Below are 24,620 nucleotides of genomic sequence, written 5' to 3' on the forward strand. Positions count from 1 at the left end.
GAAATTTCCAGTTTTAGACCTCAAATGAATGTGTTAAAAATAAGGAACAGTTACTGTTTGTTTATGCTTAAAATGAAAAGAGAGATAGACAAATCAGCTTGAAAACGATTTTCACGGGTATATTGAACATGTGCAAACAAAAACAGGGCCCGAGCCTTGTTTACATGACAAAGAATTGTGGGCCCTGTATCTTGCTTATACCATTACGATTGACTCTTACATGTCGGTTGATCATTACAAATGCATTCTTAAAGCATTGTAAGTTATATAAAAAAAAAAAAAAAAGAACATAAAATTTGACCAAAATCGTGACCATGCCCATTTAATCATGGTAAGAAAAAATGTCGAAAATCCCAGAATATGGTATAACAAAAACCAAAACTTCTTCAGAATGAATGGTGTTACAGAGAATAACGTTTGATGCAAAAGCAACCCGTTGTCCGTTTATGCATATTTATATTCTCTATGTAGATAAATCAATTCAAATTGTTTTATTTTTGCAAACAATATGACTTGCAAATAAAATGAAACTAATGATGATGATAGAAAACGTATAGAAGACAATAATCCCCTAAAGAAAACACCTTCCTAGGTGAACGACCATTCGATCACTTACAAAGGTGTGTGAAATATGGAATTCTTCCTGTAAAGTTTCCCGGAGAGAATATGATTTATATGTGCCAAAGACTCTCACGAGGTTTAAGAGTTTCGGATCACTTCTCAAACTTCAGCAGTTTCATCATCAATAGCGCGACCCTGTCCCGGTGCCTTAATTCTATCGATCTGGCGAACTCCTGTCAGAGAAATCATTCACTACTATTGGACAAACAGACAAGACAGTTATTCGTACTCAGCGCGTGCACGTGTGCCTTATCACAACTTGATTTTTGAGATAAGTCCGCTAAAACGGCTTATCCATCTAACCCTGTTTTTCTTTATTTCGAGGCTAACCGTCACAGTATTATACTTTTCCTTTAATATATAAACAAAAGCGGTGAAGATGGCCAAACATTCGGGGGTGATGGTAATTACTTGAGAGGATTACTGACAGTGTTGTGGAGGGGCGCCGATTCAGTCCCAATAAACTCACTGACTGTTCAACTGGAATAATTATTAATTAAGAAAATCACAAAAATGAGCAAACGGTGGATTTCTATGGGCCGAGGAAAAGCAAGAGAGGAGGGGAGCAGCCTAAAGGTAAAAAATTTTCTCTTTTTTTTTTTCTTTTTGGTTAATTCTCACCACGGTGTGAACAAATTTTTCTTTTTTTTCAATGTTTCGACAAAAAATTTAAATAAAAATTAATATAAAATTTAAAACTGTACATAGATATTATTGCAAGAAAAATTCATCCTATCTATACCGATGTTTTAATTATATAAATTATGTGTGTTTCTATAAAAGTTTCTTCTCGAGAAGTTCTTACAAAAAAGAGGAGTTATCAGATGATAATTTATGAATAATTAGATACTTAAGTGTAAAAAAGAAGAAATTGATGTGGTGAGTGCGTTTCTGAAAATCATTGATAAGCTTCCAGCGGAAATTTGAAATTAGCTTCAACAGAACGGTGGAACGCGACAGATGTTGGCGTGTTAATTCCCGGATAGAACTTGTTGATACCAATAATCGATTCCTCAATTATTCTATGTTACCCCCACCCCCCGTCCATTTCTTGATGGAAGAAACGGGTTTAGAAGGGCATATGTAAAATCAATTTTTGTTTTGAAAAATCGATATTTTTTTTAGTACATTGATGTTAATTTTCGAATTTAAGCATTGATTTATTTACAATATCATTGACCAAGAAAGCCATTGCTATTACATATATATTTTTTTCTTCAAGACAAGGTGTTCAAGATTTGGAGTATTTGTAATTGTTAACTCTATCTTTGTTCATAAACAGTTATTATAATGTTCTAGGTAGTTGTTTATGTTGATAAGTTCCACACTTCTATTACTAGTAACTCACACTCTAACAAACTATACATTATAAAATAACAGAAATATAATTAAACGGTTTTTAATAGGAGACTGGTATTTTTCGATCTCAGTTAAAAGTCTAGAATTTACAACAGATGCCTGAAAACAGACACATAAAAACACGTGCATTTCTCTCTCTAAAAAGTCTCGGCAGATTTTAATATAAACATTTGTACATGTATCTAGCGTTGTCCTATTTTTTACGTTATACGCTATTCGTTTTCATTTTTTTTTTACGTGGAAGTCTCTAGAAAAAGAAAATTTATATTTGTTTATTTAAAAAAAAAAACCGGTGCTACAATCTGGAGCATTACACCTATTGTAATGTATTTCGTATTAAAAAATTGTACACGTCGAAGATAAATTGTATTTTATCTGGATAACCAAGCATCTGTATGCGAGTTAACAGTGAATGCAAACCAATGACGTCACGTCATTGGGTTGGATTTGCTGGTTTTGCTAAGTGGTATATTAATGGGCTGCAGTCATTTATGTCCTAGGCCTTCGTCCCGTCATTGCGCAGCTGATATTGGCTGCATTTCTTTGCCTTCTACATCCGCAGAAAGAAAGAACACTAGAGGGAAGGTCTCAATAAAATTAAGAGTCTCTAGACCCCGCTGATTAAACCTTAATGCTGTTTCCAATCCGATTAATACATCGGCTAACGAGTCACTGACAGGTCACAGTTTTAGCGCCAAGAGGGAGCTCGTGTGCAACTTCCGGTCAAGGCGCCATCTTTGACACTTAAAGAGACTAGATAAGGAAACGGAACAGTCACGTCTTCTCAAAGACAACGTGCGTTTCGAAAGCTGTACAAACAAACATTATCGTTTGTCAAAATTATAAGTAATTAATATTTAATCACCATGGTCCCAGTACCCTCGGTTTGTTGTCTAAAGTTTTCTATTTGGGTTTCTTTTCTTAGTTTCTATGTTCTTGTGGTACATGTATCTTTAAGATCTTATGTCGTTTCTTTTTCTTTTCTTTTATTAAATGGGGTGCTAGTTTCTAAGGTGATGGGGAGGGGTATTTTGGTATTTGTTTTGGGTATTTTATCAAAGTTGGCAAGAAGTGCTTCCATACACATGTTTCAGCAACAACATAGATACACGAGTTTACATCAAATTTCAAACTTGTGACGGAGTGTCACCATAGTGATGACTTTTATTTTAATGTTTTAAGAAACTGGCTGCTGGTTCCCTGACTTTTGTAAAGGCGTACTCCAGTGGTCAAGCCAGCTCCGCCATCGACGGATTGGAGGACGAACTCGAGGCTGAGATACAGCGGGAAAAACAAACTGTCGCAACTGCAGGATTCGCCAGGTGAGAGAGAGAGAGAGAGAGAGAGATAGAGAGAGAGAGAGAGAGAGAGAGAGAGAGAGAGAGAGAGAGAGAGAATGGGGTCAATTAATCATGCTATGAAAGGGTTTTGCAAATTCATTTTGTCATCTTGACAACTTTGATAATTGTAGAATAGTTGGTATTTGAATATCATTAAATCGATACGTGGTGTGACAATGTATTGAAGGATCCCGTCCCTGTAGACTTAGATCTCACCCTTCTACAAGTCCGTGTAGATTATCCATACGTCATTGGCTGAGAGCCTGATAAGTAGGACACCCTATTCCAGAGTTACCATACTTGTGTAATGTTCGAGTAACATCATCATTTCTATCATACTTCAAATAGCAATTCAAACTGATTTTCACGATAGATGACACATTTTTGCCACATTTTTGATTCACGTTGCAGTTGTATAATCAACAAATGAATAGATTATATCTGTGCTTATTTTTTTAATTTCATCTTATCGAAGAAAGAGAACAAGTTGAGTTAGATAAGGGGGTCAGATATTTGTCATTTGATTTCAGATAAACTTCAAACCCAATCATCTGATCCATAAAATAATGTTTATGGTTAACGCTTTGCCCATTTGGTGAAAAATTTTGTTCAAAGTCAAGGAACAGTTCTTAAGATTTTCTTAACGTAAAATTTTTAAACAACTATCATATGTGTTTTTTAAAATCTAAAGAAAATGTTAAACTATTCATTTATATTGTAGAAAAGCACACCAAGTGTAAATATACCAATTGTAATTGTTTTACATATTAAATAAAACCTTTTTATTGGTTCCAAATCTAACAAAAAGAAACTTTTTAACAAAAACAAGGACATTTCTGTAAAGAAATCTTATTCATCAAATAATCGTATTTCTTTTTTCGTGTTAATACAATGCTTTATCGAAAAAATCAGAGAAGAATATTCTTTAAATACATAAAGATAACAAAATGGCGTAATAATGTAGTTTCTTCGACTTTTCGTAACATATAAATCGCACTGAAATAAATTATTCCAAACCGTTATTAAATGGGTTTACTAGTCGATAATTTGCTCATACAATCCCAGAAATCGTGATCTTTTTATATTAGTTTTCAATAGATAGGATAATTGAAGCACACAAGATCAATTACTGGAATTTCGTGGCAATTACGGATGTTTAAGCGTAATTGTACGCCCTTTATCAAGTACCTTTTCTCGACACCTCTGTACTTCACTATCCTATGGCAGCGCCTATCTCTCCAACACGCGACCAACGCTGCACAAAAGAGAACACAGTTAGCAAAAGCAGCTTCTACGATTACCACCAGGAATGTGTTTATTTATCGAATTGGAATCTGATTTTGTACCCTCCTGTAGATTTTGATGCCAATCAGAGGTATCAGGTAGAATACGTGTCGATGCGTATCGACGAGCTCCTAGCACGAACTTGTAATTGCAACAACCTGTGTATAAATATCTGTAATTAACTCCTCAGGTAAACGAATTTCGTGTAAATAAACCAAAAATGAGCTAATCTTTTTGCACCCAATCGTGAATTAATTTCGTACATAGGTATTACTGAACGTAAAGTCCAATTATAATTTAGCTATAGAAGGAATACCAAATACTATTTATACATTGTATTGACATTGATAAAAATGCAAGACGCAAATAAAAAAAAATACGAATTTTTCCTTTCGTCAGAGGTAAAAATGAAAAAAAAAAATAGCAACCACAACAAATTATTGAATAAACCGAATTGAATAAAGTACTTATTTATAGCGAGGGATGAAAATAGAAACAGCATAGACTTATGAGGTCACGAGTATTATAAAAAGATCTCAGAACAAAACTTCTTCAATCGATCTCTCATTTTCCACTAATCTAAATTAACCCCTTCTCAACATGATATGCGTTTCATCTAAACTGGCTCGATGAACTTAATTCATCTCAATGTCTACCAATATTCTCCAGGGACTTGTTTTTCTTCATTACAAATACAAACGTTTTATTCTCTTTCACACTCTCTTTGAAATAACAAATTTCTTTACAACCGTTGAATTGGGTTTCGCTCAAGCTTAATGATGATCGAATGCCAATTGCACATCACATTTAAGAGTGGTTCTAAAATAACCATATCAGTAATTCTACTCTTGTAAGAATCACCGCAAAAACATACAAAAAGGAGTTTTTATTCCGATGTGCCGAAATCTACTGTATAGCCGAAAATACTTCACTAAAATGATGTATAGAAGATTCCAATTCATTCTCTCGTGTTAGTGTAGGGGAGATTTAAGACAAGAATTACTGTAAAAGCCCCATTGTATTCAAGCCAGCGAATCTACTTCGGTAGAAAATTCTACTGCATAGGGGTAATGTACATAGCAAATATATACGACGTTTTCAATTAAATAGGCTATTATGTACGTTATCAAAAAATCAAATTCTATATTTCCATGTCCATTTACATGTCATAATATTATGCCATGCATCGCAAAAAAACAACAAAAAACAAAAACAAAACAAAAACAAAACTAAAACAAAAAACACCCCCCCCCCCCCCCAAAAAAAAAAAAACCCCAACAGTTTGCCTAAAATAGAATCTGACTAAGATTTATGTATATAAAAATCTTTGCAATCCCAAGACCGGTGTCCACATCCATTAACTGATAACCAGGGTCGTTAGGGTGGTTAAGACGATGTTTTGTGTGGATGTTTGAGCCGTGGACCACTTGTTTTAAGAATGCCGACAGATGCTGGCAGAGGCCGGTCGTGCCTGTCTGATATATGCGGAATTCTCCGTCTTATCACGTCAAAGGTTTTTCTGTTTGTTCTGCAGAAATTACCCGGATTCATGACAAACGCATATATCATCATCTGAATGGAACTTGGTTGAGAATTGGGATCAATTTTACATAAGAGAATCAAAGTCTCTAAGCGATTGCAAATGCTTTGAGTATGATTCGTTAGAATCACTGCAAAACATACAGAAAATAGACTCTAGGATTTCCTGGTGATCTTATCTTTGCGATCACTTTCACATACAAAATTAAGACACTTCGCAGAAATTATATTAGGTGTTGTTTGCTATTTCAAAGCTTTTTATCCGCAAAAACGCTAATAAATCAAAGTACTGAAGTACTGACGGGAGTTGATTTTATCGATTATCATTTATTTTAAAATCAATTTATCTTGCATGGCAATTAGTTTCTAGTTTGTATTTGAATTACGCACTTTTTTATAATATGAATTTTTAGACTTATCCGACAAGAATTTCGAGAAACCCCATATGAACCATGTTGTGTAATATTTAAAGATAGATTTCAACTACTAGTATGTATTAGTTATCGAATCAATTCTAAAAATTGTATGGATCCTAGCACTATTGATATCGAAATCTAGTCTCGTTTAACTAGACGCTCGGCTGTCTCCGTTAATATCTGACAAGCAAGAGAGCCCCCTCTCTGCTTGTCGCAGATATACGAAGACAGCAGAGCGTCTGGTTGAACGAGACTATATTAACTCTGGCGTAGGAATACATGAGACTACAAAAATATCTAAATTGTTCGTAGTATATAAAATTTGACTATTTTCACAGTGTTTATAGATAAGTTTCCTTGAAATACAATGCTTCAGCATACATTACATCGAATTTTTTTCTATTATTTTCAAGAACTTAGTCTTGTCAGCGGTGATGATTTGTGCATAGGTCCAAACACTGTTTCACTTTCGGTTTGCCAGAGTAACTGCATAGGAGAGTTGATTAAAATCAACTCCCAAAAAGTTACATGTTAACACTATTTTCGAAAATTTCGTGAGACTCGAAAAACAAGCAAATACAGTATGCCCTATATAAATACAATACATAGATTGTAACTTTTAAAAAGAGATGCAAAGAGCATGTTCATATCGACTTAATTCAATTTTTATGTGGAAAAAATCTTTCCATATAAAAGGAGATTCAAAATTTAAAGTAAATTTTGAATTTCCTTTATATCGAAAGATTTTATATACATGTAGTTGATGGATCCTGAAAAATGAGATACTGTATCTGATGTACATGCAGCAGAAACTTATCTCCAAGATTTCCAATTAGAAGCTAGTCTGGTCTGTAACAGAAAAGCAGATTTCAGGGAGGTTTTTTTTAATGAACCTTGATTGACTTTTATTTTAGTTTTGTAGCCATTTTGGCATTTGACACCATGACACAGCCTCGTTATAAATATTTGAACCTCTTGAGATGAAAGTAAATAAAATCTATTGTCATTATAAAACGATGCCCAAGTTTATTTTACATTCTTAGAATCATGTTTTTAAATCTTCAAAGTATGTAATAAACTGATATTAAAATTTTCGCTATTCTAATGCATGCCTTGCCAAATCTACCGATCATCAATTGTAGCTGATTATCTGATTGGTTGTAAAAATAAAAATGCTGAAACTAATTGATCAAAATGTGATTAAAATACCTTGTCTCGTATGTCAGATAGAAATATTGAAATGTTTTTAAAGACAAATCATAATTTTTACGATTTAATAAACAGACAATAAAAAATTGAATGATTATATAAATAATCCTGACATATCAGTAGAAGTCAATAATGTATTATTTGGCTACTGTTGTCTATCCCTTGAAGAAAATATGTTGTGTGTTTGTTTGGTTTTTTTTTTTTACCAAATTCATCACTTTATTAAAAAAAAACACCAAAAGATTTCATATTGTACATTGTATTATATAACAATGTGCTTGTATGTAACCCAAACTTACATGTTCACGTAATAATATAGCTGAGCCTATTTACATTTTTCCCTTTTCTCTCCATTTTTCCATTATTTCCTTTTTATTTTCTATCTGTAACTTGTTATTTTCATTCATTTTTTTTAATTAACACTTTTACATCTATATAAATTTATAATAATAATTTATAAAATTTTATTCTGTTAAGTCGTAATAGATTAGTTTAAAATGTTTTTGTAAAAATACAAACACATACTATTGCTATATCGATACCTTTATCTCTAAAGGAAATATAGGCTACTTTGTCTGCTGTTTGTTCATGTTCACTGTACAGATGTATGTAATTATGTATATATTATGCACAAAATATTTCTTAAACTAATACATTTAACGTGAATGTAGAAAAAACATAAAAAAAATCCTGCCTCTTTCTGGCTAATGAGAGAATATTATCCGTATTTAAAAATACTAGTAGTGAACGCATGGCGGAGGAAATATATTTTATGCGTATTATTCTTGTTATTTTTTTTACCGATTGAAAGTTTATTATGTAATACATGTTACGTTTTGGCATTGAATTATTTACTTTGTTCAACGTATAAAAAAGTAAATGTTTTGGTCCCGCGTCTGGTAGTGCACGCGCAGCTATTACATAATTTTCGCGCAGGCTACAAAACTGGTCACTCCCGTAATTGATTGTAACTCTGTACCCTAAATATCTAATCTTCTTCATCTGTTTTGTTTATCCTCTATAACGGTGTTTACACGAGAAGCAATTGTTATTAAATAAACAAACTCCAAGAAAGTTTCTGTACAGTAACGTCAGCATCACGCGGCCCTCGATCGTAGACCATTCCTCGTCATTGAATTCTTTCTTGTTTTGATGTTGCGAAAACTGTAATCCAATAATTGACAGATTCTTATAATTGTTTTAATGCCACTCGTCTTGATTTTGAGTTTCTTTATGGTGGTGGGGGTTCTTTGTCTCAACTCTTTTGTTTTCAGTTGTTGGTGGGTTCCATTTCTATTCTGATAAAAACAAATAAATGATGTTGTTAGTTTCAGCTATTTATTTGCCATGGGTTTAAAAATGAGTATGAAGTATTTCAATGGATTGAAAATAAAAGATTTCCAGTTTTATAATTATTAAATGTGGTTTTGAATTACTTTATTACAGTTTGCTTTTAATGTCGAAATCTTGGGAAATTTATTTCCTGTTTACGACTTGTTGTTTGCCCTGATGAACCACTGATGGTGAGATTTTACAAAGTAGCTCACTTCAGATTTCCCGATTTACACATTACCAGTGTGAAAACAGTTCCATCTTGCTGTTAATGCGCATGCCCAGCACGTGGTCACTATAAGAAGTGTAAACAATCGTTGACTGTTAAAGCATGTACAATCATTTAAAGTAAACAGACGTGAAAACAAGCTCCTGTCTACAACAAAACAATCTGGGAGAGGTATCTCCAGCTAACATTTACCTCGGCTTGAAGTATACCGCCACAGCAGAATTGATGTATTCGCCATTGATAGACAAACTGTGTATATTGTATGACCAACGGTTGTTTTGTCTAATAGATTTTTATTTAGAAATTTTGAAAAATTGAGTTTCTCAAGCTGGATCAGTTCTCTAGAGGTCTTTGTTCTAACATTAGTTATTTGCAGTATCTACTAGTCGCTTTCTTTTTCCCTGTCGACAATATTTCAACAAATGGGAGCATTTTGAGGTGAATTCCTGATTGATGTTAGTTAATCTTCGGTTATCAGTTGATTTGAGATTAAGTGTCTAGGACACGCACTTGGTCGTGAGAAACTCGTTATTAATTGACCAAATGTCTAGACATTCATAGGAGAGAGAGAGAGAGAGAGAGAGAGAGAGAGAGAGAGAGAGAGAGAGAGAGAGAGAGAGAGAGAGACACTTTAATATATATCCGAGTTAAACAAAGAAAAGCTGCCCTTTAATAGCAATGACAACCAAACAATATCGTCAGCCCATTTGGCCGCTGTTCGCTGCAGCTTTAATAAATATCATCCCTGTCCATTATCTTCAGACCCGCGGCCTGTCAGCCTCGGTCCCCGACTGGAGCGGTCCAAGTATGCGAGAGTTGATTGAATATGACGAAGAATCGGGCGCTAAGCCGGTTAAAAAGACCTAAAACAAATTAAGTGTACCGGCAGTCATATACTGTATGAAAGTTATTTGTCAGTTGTCTCTGCCGATCGATGACAAACGATTTGTCCCATTAATGTCACTTACTGGGTCCTCATATCAGGAGCACGGAACGACTAAGCATACGTCTTGATGGTAAAGTTCTTTTTCATTGGAAATATCGGGAAAATTATGTTACTTCCAAATTAAACGAATCCATTAACACATCTTGAAAGTGTTTTTTTTTATTAAAAACTTAATTCCTATTAAACTTGTAATGTCATAATAAAAATGATTCTGCAGAAATTGTTTAACTCAGTGACTGGTTTCTAAAGTCATTTGGATCAACGTTATTGCGTTGCAATGACAGAGAACTAATCGATGATTATAAGACGCTTACATACCCGGGGCTTGATAGTTCAGTGACTCCAATACAAAGTGACGACTAATCGTCTCGGGTTTTATAATTGAATGTCATCCCCCTATCTTTAAGGTCAAGTTCGGTGAAATGACCTCATGAAGTACAAGAAAATGAATGCCAAGGACATTTAGAGGTTGATGAAGAGAAATCGTCTCGGGTCTTACTAAATGTTACCCTTTAAGAGCCAATGCATATTTAATGATGTTACCACCAGTTACAAACCTCTATTATCTATAAAATTGTCATATCTTATATGCATTAAATTCATATGTGTATGTACTTATAAACAAATCAAAAAGTGTGTCCTGTTTCTAAGTCTGTCATCAGGCATGGTACATGTACTATATTCGCCTACACCTATCTTTTAGCTGTACTTTTTTTTTCTTGAGACACGTTTAAGCTTTGAGATATCGTAGGGAAAATATCCGGCACATCCCTTCAAAAATACGAGTACACCTTCTAATAAGTGCCGAATTGTAGCTCCACATGAAAATTCGAGTTGAAAGACATGCATCTACACTTCTGCAACTAACGTTTTGATAACAAATGCATGGTGTTCATCGCTCCCAGTAGCATAATCAGTGTGCATGCAATTTAAAAACAGTACTCTATAGTTTTCCAAAGTGAAGAGAAATATTTAATCCATGCACTGAAAAGTACATTCGTTCTCATTCAATGGATTTTAGACAGAAGTGCATGAAAAACAAAGTCAGATTACTGGTTTCATTTTCCGGCTAAGTGATCTTTGCTGCTGCATCTTATTCATGTAATATGTGTTACTCGTTCTGACAATAATGGCTGAAAGATTTACAGACGAGGGTGTTCGATGTTAACTCTCCATTCATCTTTTACAGGTGGCGGTACAGAGGCAGCAAAGTGCTCCGTAGTAAATACGTCCTGCTGATGATTGTTCTGTTAAACATCGTGGATTGTGCCCTTGTTCTCGGTGAACTCGTCCTTGACCTCAATCACGTCAAAAGTAGGTCAACTGTCAGACATAAATAAAGTACAAACAGTGAAATGATTTCAATGAGTGCGTTAAGATATAACGGTTTGAATTCATAATAACGCACTAAAAGCATAACAAACGGTTTTGTTGAAACAAACAGCTAACCAAATATAATGTAATATCAAAATGGAAAAAGATGATATAGCCCTGTTTAAACGCAATTCGCGTGTTTTACTTCCAGATATAATAACAGACACAGAGACCATGTCCCTTACATTCCAACAGAACCTGTCCTACAGGTATCCAGAGAGGTTCCGAGTAGAGGACTCCAGACTCGGTCTGCAGAGGGCCTACAACACGGTCCTCCAGGGAAAACTCACGTGGTATGCCAAGAATAACAACACCAACACCAACAATAGGACTAAGCACAGAGACGCTTCCACCCAGACCACCCCCGGGGTCCAGGGAACGGACCTATCAGACAGTAAACCAAACCGCACGCGGGAGAGTTTGGGGAGCGTCCAAACCAAGGGCAGGACCCGAAGGTCAATTGGTGATGATCCGGGGTCAGTGGTTCCGAAAATTCAGGTCCAGGAGAACAGTTTGGAAAAGAGCCTGGCCAGCGCCTTCCATGGCCTCAGTCTATTTATAGTCGTTGTCCTACTTACTGAGGTAATGACGTCATTTGTATTGTAAGGAAAAATCAAAATCTGTTATTTCAGGAAGTGAAAATGAAAATTTAGTAAACCATACAACATATATGTATATCACAGTAAGGTAACAGCCAAATTCAGAACCTGGAAGATTTCTATTTTGTTACAATCTAGCATTTGTTTCAACATAGATATTATATCGCCTTTATTGTGAAAGGGGGAAATACATAAAAATAGAAATGTCCAAATAAATCAGTGTTAGAAAAAATCCATAATAAAAAAGATTTATTGCAGACATAGCATATTGGCTGTGTTATTTGTTGGATACTTAGAACTTGATTGGTTATCCTGTATGCCCTGTCCACAGAAAATGAGACTGTCAATATTGGATTTCATTAGAACAACACAGGAAAACAAGGGAAAAACAATACACATTATTGTTATGAATCCTTATGATGTCTCTGTTGTGATCATTAGATCCAGGATTCAATCAGAATATTAGTTATAACAACCACTGAGATTTATGAAATATTCAGCATAGACTACAGTCACATATGGGAATTAACGGGCATGTCAAAATAACCACTACTCCAAATGGATTTGCGGATTTGTCATGAATAAAGTAAAAACCAATATGGTAAAATCTTTCCATTAAAGGTTGATCTAAACTGATAATACATAAAGCAGAAATGACGTGGCGACGCAGTGCTCAGAAACACACGACACTTCCTGTACAATGTTAACACTTCCGCTACTGTTTAATGGTCACTAAATGCGTTGTTTTGCAACCTTTTTGTGTAAAACCATTGAAACTGTTTACATTATGGATAAAGGTTTTCATCACAAGATGATACCGTGGCTCGATAAAGAAGCCCTACATCATCGCCATTTACATTTGTGCACTTTTCTTTCCCATCCTTTCAGTAGCTACATTCAGCGTTGAAGTATGTTGATTTTTTTTATTCGATTTCCTTCATTCATTTCAGACGTCTCTGAAGGTCGTCTGCTTTGGCAAACATTTCTTCAACCAGAAGCTGGAGGTGAGAGAATTGTCAGGATTTATTCCATCCGTAATACTGTCATTATATAAAAAAATCAAAATTTTCAAGATTCCTCTGTTTACTGTTTGTTATATGGTACTAATGTTGTAAAATGTCTCCCCATTCACTGACTTTTACACGCTCTAAATCAAAGGTTAATATAGATTTATCTCATACGTGTGGTGTATCTTACCCGTGTGATAAACCTTTTGCTATATCAAACGGGTGATGCTTTATCAAATACTTCCGGTCCGAACTATTTTTGACACAGCCCCTCGCTTCAACGCTTCAGTGACCTATTTTCGAAGATTTGCTAGTACTTTCAAAATAACTATATCTACTACAAAAATTGATATTAAATGGATTTTGTCAAAAATTTAGATTCAAATATAAAGTAAAACACATAACTGCGTAGCACAGGCGTCGGAACCGGGGAGGGGTTAGCACCCTTCCTCCCTCCCCCCTCCACTTCTTTGCAAAGTTCAGGCACGTAGCATCAGGGGGGTCAGGGGAGGCCTGCCCCCCCCCCCCCAATTTTCTCGCAGCAACTAATTTTTTAAAATTTACATATAAAAAATTGATGTATGATGTAGTTGGCCCCCCCCCCCACTTTTTTTGGAGGATGTAAAAATTTGAAATGAAAATAAGGAAATTAGGATTGAAATTTGAAATTGAAGTTATATACTACGCCAGCGCCCCCACCCCCCCCCCCCCCCCCCCAACCCCGGATTAGGATTTTGAAGATTTTTGGAAATTCTTATTTTTTTTTTTTTTTTTTTTTTTGGCTTGTCAAGATGTTTTGGATGAGTCCGGCCCCCCCCCCCCCCCCCCACTTTCAAAAACGATGCTACGTACCTGAAGTTATACATAACCGTAACCAAAAGACCCTTTTTTTCTTGTTTGTCAAGATTTTATTTATAAGTTTAGCCCCTTTCCAATATTCAATTTGCTTTGTGTAGTTTATAAAACTGCAAATTACGTTAACTATCAAGGAGTTCATCCTGACGACGCGATCGCGATGAAGGTTGTGTTCATATACAAGAACTTACCGAAATAATGCGTATTAGACTTTTATTTCACCACCAGTAAGCATCCTTATTTACTATTTTCAATTTAGAATCTTTAGGCTAGGCCTAGTGTTTGTTTTATAAAACATCAACAACTGTTCCTCGTTCGAGTCAATTCAAACTAACGAGCATTCCCAACTTTGTGTAATATGTCAACAAACTTGATTATTCAATTCTTCTGATCAGTATTTCTATTTAATCAAGTAAATAAGCTCTAAGAAAAATTATTTAGAGCTAAAAAATTATTTCAAGGTTTATTTCAGTGAAACTTTACATCAAAACAGTTAGATTTATATCAGAAATGACGTACTAAATTGTATTGCGCAAGGTCACAATAACTGCATAACACAACGTTGCATCATCGTCTTCGATCTTTGAAAAATCAATTCGGGTCATTTAAGGGACTGTCTCAAAAGCCTCATAATATAATCAAATTGTATGAGATAAATAGAACATCTATAATTGTTTGATTTTATATTTGCTTTATCCAACTCGTTGAAATGGTTATATTCGCTCGGCAAGCCTCGCGAATATATACACCATTTCAACTCGTTGGATAAAGCAAATATAAAATCACACAATATATATATCCTCTATTGACTATATATCCCTTACCAGCATCAATTAATATATGTAATTTGCAAAACGGATTGCTAATGTTATTTACAGCCTTTGTACGTTCTCTCTGCATGCATAAACGATTTACTACACTAGAAAAACCAACATGCACTCCTCAAATGTTTTCCACAGCAAATAAAATTTGAGTCTAGAAAAAAATTCAATAAATCGTAAAATGCCCATTTACCATAAACTGGGCAGTTAAAGAGATAATAAAAATCTATCTGCATGATAAATCGCTTTAATATGGTGGCATATCTCTGCCCCTTGTGTGCAAGTTATTTTTCTATTAATTATGTGGACATGCAAGATAAATATGTTGACATGCAAGATAGTTATGTCAACATGCAACATAACTATGTTGACATGCAAGAACACTGCAATCAAATAAGAGTTATAAAAAATCTCAAATATCGCCAACATGTGACATTCAAGATGCTAGATACGCTACCTATTGATGTCAACATGCAACTTATTTATGTTAACATGCAACTTCTTTATGTCGACATGCAACTTATTAATGTCGACATGCAACTTATTTATGTTAACATGCAACTTCTTTATGTCGACATGCAACTTATTTATGTCGACATGCAACTTAGTTATGTTAACATGCAAGATAAATATGTTGACATGCAACATATTTATGTCGACATGCGACTAAGTTATGTTGACATGCAACTTATAAGTTGCAGGTAAACTTATTTATCTCGCATATAAACATAACTAAGTTGCATGTCAACATATTCATCTCGCATGTCAACATAAGTAAGTTGCATGTTGACATAAATAAGTTGCATGTTGACATAAATAAGTTGCATGTTGACATAAATAAGTTACATGTTGACATAAATAAGTTGCATGTTAACATAAATAAGTTGCATGTCGACATAAAAAGGTAGCATCTAGCATCTTGGATGTCACAAGTGGGCGATATTTGAGAATTTTTGAGATTTTGTATAATTCTTATCAGAATGCAATTTTCTTGCATGTCAACATAGTTATGTTGCATGTTGACATAATTATCTTGCATGTCAACATATTTATCTTGCATGTCAACATATTTATCTTGCATGTCGACATATTTGATGGAAAAATAACTTGCACACAAGGGGCAGAGATATGCCACCATACTTTAAGTACATGTATAAGACATATCTTAATTATCCAGCTGGGGCCAGAAATAATATAGCGAGGTACTTATGAAGATCGTTCATACCTTACCATTCAACCTTCCTCTTTAGATGTGCGACTCTCTGAAAAAGAATATATATACTGAAATAATACATGCAATAAACCACATCTTTGCTAACCTATTCCCGTTCTACCAGACGCTTATACTTTTTAAATCTAAAGCTATGTTTCCCTTTAGCTGCTCCGCCATTTAAATGTAAGTCTCATGTTTTATATTTTGCAGGTTTTTGACGCGTGTATTGTGCTTGCCTCTTTCACCGTAGACTTTGTCTTTGTGAACGGAATGGCAGCCGATGATATTCAAGATTTTGTTTTCATCCTGGCATTTATGTTACCATGGGGAGTTATTCGAGTGGTTAATAGTAAGTATTTTGATCACGTGTCCTACTTACTAACTGATTGTTAACCAGTACAGTGTATTAGAAATTTACACCAAACTTCAAAGACTCCAGTGACGTAATGTGGTATCCACCACGTGACCCAGAAGTGCCTTATCAATCAAGGAGATCAAAATATCACAAAAACACGTCATCGTCTGTAATACAAAGAACCGAAGACGCAAAATCGAACGACCGGAAAATTTAATCAGCAAATGTTATGTCATCGAGGCATGTGCTGAGATAATATTGATTATGATAAAAAGTATCTTAAGTGATATTTCATGCCCGCTAATATCAACCAGAATCTGAAGACATTATTTTTACTGAGGTGTTTTTATTAGATCTTATATCAATTTATACTCAGATAAATTCATCAAAATATACTAATAATATTAACATATTTGTGTACTAATCAATATCAATCAAATCTTTAAAAACGTATGATTGCAAAATATTTGTTCCACACGCTTGGCAATATTTCTACTGTAATGAACGAAATTCAAAATGCATTTTTAAAATAGTTAGCTGAACCAAAAGTTCGGACCATGATCACTGGGGTCAGAGAAAGACAATTGTAAATGTAGAAATTTTTGATATATTTATGATTTCTTTTAAATACATGTAGATGCATACAAAAACGTAGTTTATTGTTAGATTAGGTACTATAAAAGTAATACTAGTAATGAAATGAAACAAACTGTTTTAATTTCTTCAGTTGTATAAGATAATTTTAGGTTTCTTTGAGAGGTGGGCTAGTAAGATATTGGTGGGGTAATTGTAGGAAAATGGGTCTTTATGCCCATTAAAACCGAGAAATTGTATACAGATGTCAGGATATCGGATGTAACAAGATTGAGATATGATAAATGATTATCAAGAGAGGCATCAGCACTCAAAAGATATGTGATATAACGGCTTTTATTCGGTTTTGTAATGATCCTGGTGTAAGAAAGATGGTTGCTGCCGATTGGACATTCCAAGCACTATAAGGCTTTTCCTATCCTATCTTTTTGGACATATATGTTGAATGTTAATGTTAATGTTGAATGATTTTTCTTGTAATTTAACAATGTCCATAATTGTTTGATTTTTTATTCTAAGGTTTGGTGGTTGCTGTGAGGGACCATGAACACTTCCGGTTAAAACTTCTGTACACACAGAAAAAGAAAGTAGAACAAGAAAACAAACAGCTTCGTCAAGATAAAGACAAGTATTCAGTAAGTGTCACAATATGACGTGAACATCTTCGTCAAGATAAAGACAAGTATTCAGTAAGTTTCACAATATGACGTGAACTTAATCACATTTTTCAAAAACAACAACAAACATGTTCTAGATATCGCTGATGAAAGCAACATAATGGTTGTTGTTTTCGCTACAACTAGTGCATAACAAAAAGTTAGAGATCTCCGTAAATAGGTCGCTTTTCCTCGGTTTGCTACGTACATTGCTGTCCCTATGGTCATGTCCTAAATCCATGGCCATTGTTGTGTCATTGTCGGTCCGCCCTGACAATCCTACTGATTACACCCCAATCAGATCATCATTGGAGATCAATGTTTCACACACTATGTCAGAGCTATAGGTACATTTGTGATATTCAAAGCATCACCTTGATGACCTAGAATAACGAAAGCTCCCTTTTTCACTGTGACCTTAGGGACTCGGTATCGAAACAATTCAGATTCACCAGCTTACTCAGTAACTGTACTGATTCTACGCTTGTTTACAATAATAAACGCGTAATCAATATTTGGAGTCTTCACTGTATATTAGTACATACAATTTGATGGGCAAAAATATGGTTAATTTGTATTTTCATTTTCCATCAAACGAAGAGATACCGGTATATTTTGCGGAAACCCCATGTTTCATCCTTGCCGCCATTGACTTATTTTGACCCAGCTAACCCTAACTAAAAGATAACTGATGTTGTTTACCAAGCTACAACACCGAAACAGAATACATTTGCCAGATTTCAGTTCATCTGAAATGTGACAGTTTTCGCGCGCCGGTTGTTCCATTGACAGGCGGCTTGCACTATCGACACCGTCCATATTGTCTTGATACCAAGGAAATTGATTCCGCTTCAAGCATTCTCACGATATCAAGGAAATTGATTTGACTTAAAGTTTTCTGGCCACCCACAAAACATCCCTGGAACTTTGGTTTTTGAATATTGTTTACCTATCAATTAATTACTGCTATTAAGTGCTTTAGATATTTATTTGCCGCTTACAAGAAAGAACACTTAGGGGGGCAACCGAGGAGTGCGCGCGGCGCCTGGGAAACCGTAGCTTCAGATCCAAGATCAGACAACCCAAGTATTACAGATAGCACTGATTTATAACTACAATTATTAACATCAATTTATACTAGGTATCAACTCAGAAAGATGGTAATGACTCAAACATGGCAAGAAAAGTTAACTCAAAGTTACCGATATTAAATTTTTTTTTTTTACAAATTGATGATATTTTTATTACTAGGAGCAATTGGATTCAATGCGAAGGCTTTGTTTGGCGGAAGGAATAGAAGACTGGAAGATCCAACAAACCATAGGTGAGTGTGTTTCTCATAATGAATATTTTTCATTTGTAATTTTGGTAGAAATTAAATCAGACGATTATACTTGAAGTTTACATACATCTGTCAAATAAATTATTATAATGTTTGCTTGTAGCTCGACAACCAATGAAATCGGGAAAAGGAATAATGGGTTCCTTTGCTAGCCTCGCTTTGGGAGCTTTAGGAGGACACAAGTCAAACGGGTCTAGTTTCTGGAATCTACTGGCGACCCCAAAATTACGACGAGGTAAATCAGAGGAATGGGAAGGAAAGACCGGGGTCCAAACCAAGGAGGATACAAGATCACTGAGGTACACGGACAGGGTCTGGACCGTGGCTGGAACCTCCGACCTTCACAAGAAAAACAAAAAAGCAAGGTCACTCTCACACCAAAGTACTGTGGACAGTGATCCGGGAACACCGACCATTATCAAGGGGAGATTGAAGGCTATCAAACGATTTCTGCGGCGTCAGGACCCGATAGACAATGCGTCGTTTTCTTCCATAGACACCGCTGAGAAAGACTCCAAGTGCTCGTTGAATAACATCACACCGTCAGAAAACTCGTCCCCGCCCATCAGTTTTGAATTCGATAGCATGGACGATATTGATCATCACGTGTCATGTTCCCCAGCATGCGAGATCATAAACGAGGTTTCACGAGAAGTGAGTTACACTGACAGCCATTCTTATTGTGATCGAAGAGAAAGCACGAAGTCGTGCTCAGAGCCGAATGAAGAAGAGAGTGCGTACATGCGCAGAAACAGTAGTAAAAAGTCAATTCGAGAACCGCGCCGGGCGAGCTCGAAGAGACGTAGAGAAGGACTGAGCATGCGCCGCTGTGAGTCTAATCCAGAAGAGGACTCTGGAACCACAGTGGAGAGGATTATATATGACATTCCTGATGAATCAAAGGAAGAAACGCCAGAAACCAGTAGAAAAGTTTTATTTTATAACAATAGCGATGACCTACTGGAAAACAGAAGCACTGAAACAATCATCGCGCATTCAGACATTGAAAGTGAAACTAACAATCGGGATACTTCCGCAACACACGCATGCCCACTAAAACAAGTCAGTCATTCTGTGAGCGAAAATGTAACAAAACCAAATGAAACAGCAATTACTGATCATCATAAAAATAAAAATGCAGACGATAAAACAGAAGAGAACAAAATTGACTCTAAAGAAAAAAAGTTGTTTGAATCAAACTTTGAGAAAGTCCCGCATGTAAGCGAGACAAGCTATAAGCCAAAGTTTGACAGGAGACTTATTCCAAATGTTCCCAGAACTTTAAGCATCAAACCGTATTCAGCACTGAGAACTCCACACTCGGTGTTTTCCAAAATCAAAAGGAATGAAAACAATGCAATGTGCAATGGTCACGTACCGTCAATTAAACAATCACAGATTGTGAACAATAACAACCAAGTTATCAGTGATACCGACATTCAGACAGTCGTGAAACACAAGCTGCAACGGGGGAGGAGTGTCAATGAAGAAAACACACTTAATAAGGAGTCCTCTGAGCATAGTTTATGCAGGGTGTGTGGGAAGTGCAAAGAACCGGAAGCTCGTGGATACGACGCCACGTGTACATGTACCCAGGATATCGTACTTCATTCCGACAGTGTTCTGTGCAAAGAAACCGGAGGTGAAATAAATCTCACCGGTGACTGCAGTTCAAAAACCGGAAGTAGTTGTGACGATGTTGACGTGTGCGATGATGATGACGTTTTGCATCCTTTGTTACAACAGTAACACCACATTTGAATCGATAATGAATGTTGTTTAATGCATAATCATTTCTTTATATATGCAATGCATACAGGTCATTTTCAAATACACTATATTAAAACTTGATTGTGTGTATGTCATGTGAACAAACAAAGCTCACATACCAACAGTAAACAAATCTATACTTATAAATTAAGACATTTGGCAAATAAACTGCACCAGAGTAACTGCTTATACCTTTGGTATTTCAGCACGTGTGGGATGAAGCTCGTCGTAAGCTATATTTGAATTTTAACTGTTAAGTAATTATTGTAAAATTAATCAAAAACCTACTTTTATTTTCGATAAACAAGCTCGAAATGGCAAATATGAGAGTAAGTCAAAGCGTGTTTATGTACTTGCAATGAAATGAAATTGAATGATTATCTAAAGAACGAATATATTTATTGGTAACTTATTTAGAGTATACATAGAAGTTTTAAAGTGCATCGATTACTTGCTTATAAAATTAAACCAATGTCATGATCAAACCTTCATGCATTTAGGGAGCATACGAGTTATTTATATAATGGTACTCTATATGTCATTTTGGCCAGAAGCAAAATGTTTTAATGTCGTTGCTATGGAAACTGAGTATGAACTGTCAAAAATATACCCACAGAGAGTCTTCATATGGAACACTCTTTCAAGTCAGAGAGATAAAATTCAATTCAATGATAGTGCGTGGCCACGTATTTTTGGTGTTTACAGAGAATTGATGTTAAGATTTGACAAATGTTGAACTAATAAAATGAGCCAATTCGTTTCTTGAATGCGCGATTTTAGTTTCAATGGATGGAACGCTTGCGAAGCACGACCTCTGGTGAGAGAGTGGGATAGAACTTTCCAAAACGGTTATCTATAGTCTGTCCCAAGATATCTTGGATTCACATTTTGCTTAATTGCTTGATATTTATAAATACCTCAGGGTTCAAACGATGTTCATTCAAAAGCATAAAAAATTTCCAAGATTTCTCAGTCGAAACGCCCCTGTTAGCATATCAGGTTTCAATACAATGCTAAAAAAATGTGATGTCTACGGAGATTTTGTATTACAGCAAGCCCGGATGATAACGTTGAAAAATTGCACGATGTATTCCGAGTGTATTCCGAATGGAGTAAAGATGTAAACATTCCCCATTATAAATCTCCGTAAGGAATCTGTTTTCGTTCCTGTGAATTTTTCTGAGTGACAGTTGATAATGTGTCAATGATATTATCTTGGAAATTATCCCTTTTAACTATTACAAGTGCACTTCTTTCACAGGTATGTGTATTTTTTTTTTAAATCGTCCAAATGTGCTGCATAAATATCTTGGGACAGACTATAATTAACGTCATGGCGAAAAGTGTAGGACGAGTTTATCATGCATCGTTGGCAGATACCTTGGATGGGACATTTGTGATTAATACGAAAATGTTAATGAATAAAATGGAATAATTTAGAGCGATTTTTAGTTTTGATGGATAAAAAAAAGTTTTCAAAACCGTGAGAATTGGGTGCATCTGGAACGCGGGTTGACTAACTAACGTCAAGGCGGAAAGTTAAGAGCGATTAACCATAGGGTAGATACTTTGGATCTGACGACTTTGGTTTAAAATATGCAAATAAATATGCTTTTTTATTTTATACATCTTATATAATGACAGATTGGTAGTGGACCTTAGACATTAATTTGTAAACAATGACCAGATTTGTTGTGCATAAAACGGGGAAATTGATTGGGTGGGACCTCTCCCCATATTTTTAAAAACATCTTTTATCTGAAATTCATATTTGGAGCAATGATAAAAATTATAATGTAATGTGACCTAAAGAATAAAATTTAGAGATAGGACGCTCTAAGTACCTACTCAAAAGTTTGAAATAGAATAAAAAAGTTTTATTTTTTCAATCCTGTAAGAAATAGAATTAAAGCCACGTATATAACATCAATATTAGTTGAGATTTTCATCCCTGTCCGCTCCTCTGAATATCCAGGCATGCAGTTTTTTTATTTTAATTCTAAAGAAAAGTTTTTTTTTTTAAAAACTGGACACAGTACATACAACAATTAACAAAAAAATATGGTTCAACATATTAACATTGTATTGTATTAATGTATTTATTCCCGCGCTTGCGTGGGATATCATGTAGTTTCAATAAAAAAAAATACTATATTTAAAATTTGCTATCTTTTCGACAAAAAAAGATGACAAATATGTCGGGCACCTATTTCATACGTTTTATGATTACATTTAAAACGCTGAATAAGCGACTGGACAATAATCATTAAAATCAATTTAAAACAATAATTGCCACATTTGAAAGAGAATATCTCCCATTTGCCCCTCTCCAGCGCTTTTTTCTGTTGAATGGGTACTGAAATCTTTCTTAAATAATCGGGGAAACCACGATTCGTGTGCATTTGTAAGATTTTTTAACTATAACACCAAAGGGTAGGAAATATATGATTTTATCTAAAGAGATGAGTCTTGAAGAGGGTGAGTTTGGAAGAGGTCTACTTGTAGGACTTATATACCGTATACGGCAAATACTATTGCATTGATAACCACGACTGACACCTCTTTTAATTGACTAATGTCCGGAATTTTGCAAACATCGGGAAAAAATTAAATGTACAAAAAAGATACAATCCAACAGTCACTGAAAATTATGTACTCAATTAAACTGTATTATACGTATCAAAAGTTTGGTCATAGCTGGCAAAATCATAGAAATTAAGGAGTGCAGTAGCGATCCTCTCCCCCCCCCCCCTTTTTTTTTTAGTCAAGTAACTTTCCATCAAGTTTTTGGACATATTTATATTTTTTCCTCTACCTTGGAAAAATATGAGCAATATATTTGTACTGAAGCCACTATACTTGTACAATACTTAACAACAAATATTTGTCATCTAAAATGATCATTGATGTGCGCAGAACTATAACCGGACATTGATTACGTCGTCTAAAAAAGAACCGAACAAGAACGGACAAGAACACTGTGGTGAATTCCAGTGGTATCTCTTTGCACTTAAATTAACTTTTTTAACATCTCGCGTGATTTCCATATCAGTTGTCTACAGAGAGTGCAGAACAATAATAATATGGATTTAGGGGTTTTTAACTTACACTATTTAATAATGGAGAAACTTTCAATAATCACTTCCTGCAAAATTCAGTTTTAGATTTTTAAGTTTTAATTAGTATACCTTTGTGGTAAAATTTCTATATCAGTATTCTGTTTATCACAACTAACGTTATTTTAACTGCATTTTTTGCTCTAACTTATTTATTAAAAGTCACTAATTGCTTAGCATAACTAAACGATTTAAAGTAAATAAACAAAAAATATGAAAGTATCATATTAATTTCTTCTTTCATTTCAAATACAAAGAATAAACTCTGTACCTAATGTGACCGAGTAAATAATAAAGGCAAGGTTCTTTGTTCAGGATGTTTAAATATGTACAAAAAGGTGATTCTTGTGCGAGGTTTCACCGGATCCATAGTGAAACAAAATCAAAAGTTACCGGGTTTTATAATAATAGAAATGATCTGATTCGATAATACTAGCCAATGTGAACAACGGCCAATGGAAAAGTAAAGAAAGAGTTCACCAACTCAATCCACTTGCGCACAAGAACTAGCGTAACTTAATTCATAATAAGATATTGTAAATTTGAAACTATATGATATGCATTTGAAAGTAACAAATTTTGTTCTATAATAAATAATTGATTAATTTTAAACATGCCCGCATATAACATGCTAACGTTCTTG

General features: G+C 34.9%; 1 protein-coding gene across 2 annotated transcripts; it reads left to right on the forward strand.

Annotated features, from left to right (window-relative positions):
- The first annotated feature begins 808 nt into the window (after positions 1-808).
- On the forward strand, positions 809-20,940 carry LOC105336567 (uncharacterized). Of its 2 annotated transcripts, XM_066083568.1 has the most exons (9): positions 809-1,197; positions 3,163-3,302; positions 11,465-11,589; positions 11,801-12,231; positions 13,199-13,252; positions 16,355-16,493; positions 17,613-17,728; positions 19,001-19,073; positions 19,195-20,940. In XM_066083568.1, the coding sequence occupies exons 1-9, from the start codon at positions 1,135-1,137 to the stop codon at positions 20,838-20,840; spliced, it is 2,787 nt and encodes a 928-aa protein (XP_065939640.1). In that variant the 5' UTR covers positions 809-1,134; the 3' UTR covers positions 20,841-20,940. The 2 variants fall into 2 exon arrangements, with proteins under 2 accessions (XP_065939640.1, XP_065939641.1); XM_066083569.1 differs by lacking the exons at positions 809-1,197; positions 3,163-3,302 and adding an exon at positions 9,432-9,589.
- Positions 20,941-24,620: the final 3,680 nt, after the last annotated feature.

The sequence above is a fragment of the Magallana gigas genome, chromosome 5, assembly GCF_963853765.1.
Source record: "Magallana gigas chromosome 5, xbMagGiga1.1, whole genome shotgun sequence".
Taxonomy (NCBI): Eukaryota; Metazoa; Mollusca; class Bivalvia; order Ostreida; family Ostreidae; genus Magallana; species Magallana gigas.

Excerpts from the sequence above, each read along its gene's own strand:
- LOC105336567 (XM_066083568.1), top strand. The coding sequence starts at position 1,135 with ATGAGCAAACGGTGGATTTCTATGGGCCGAGGAAAAGCAAGAGAGGAG. Across the intron at positions 3,303-11,464 it reads GCAACTGCAGGATTCGCCAG|GTGGCGGTACAGAGGCAGCA; the intron begins GTGAGAGAGAGA and ends CATCTTTTACAG. Across the intron at positions 11,590-11,800 it reads TGACCTCAATCACGTCAAAA|ATATAATAACAGACACAGAG; the intron begins GTAGGTCAACTG and ends TTTTACTTCCAG.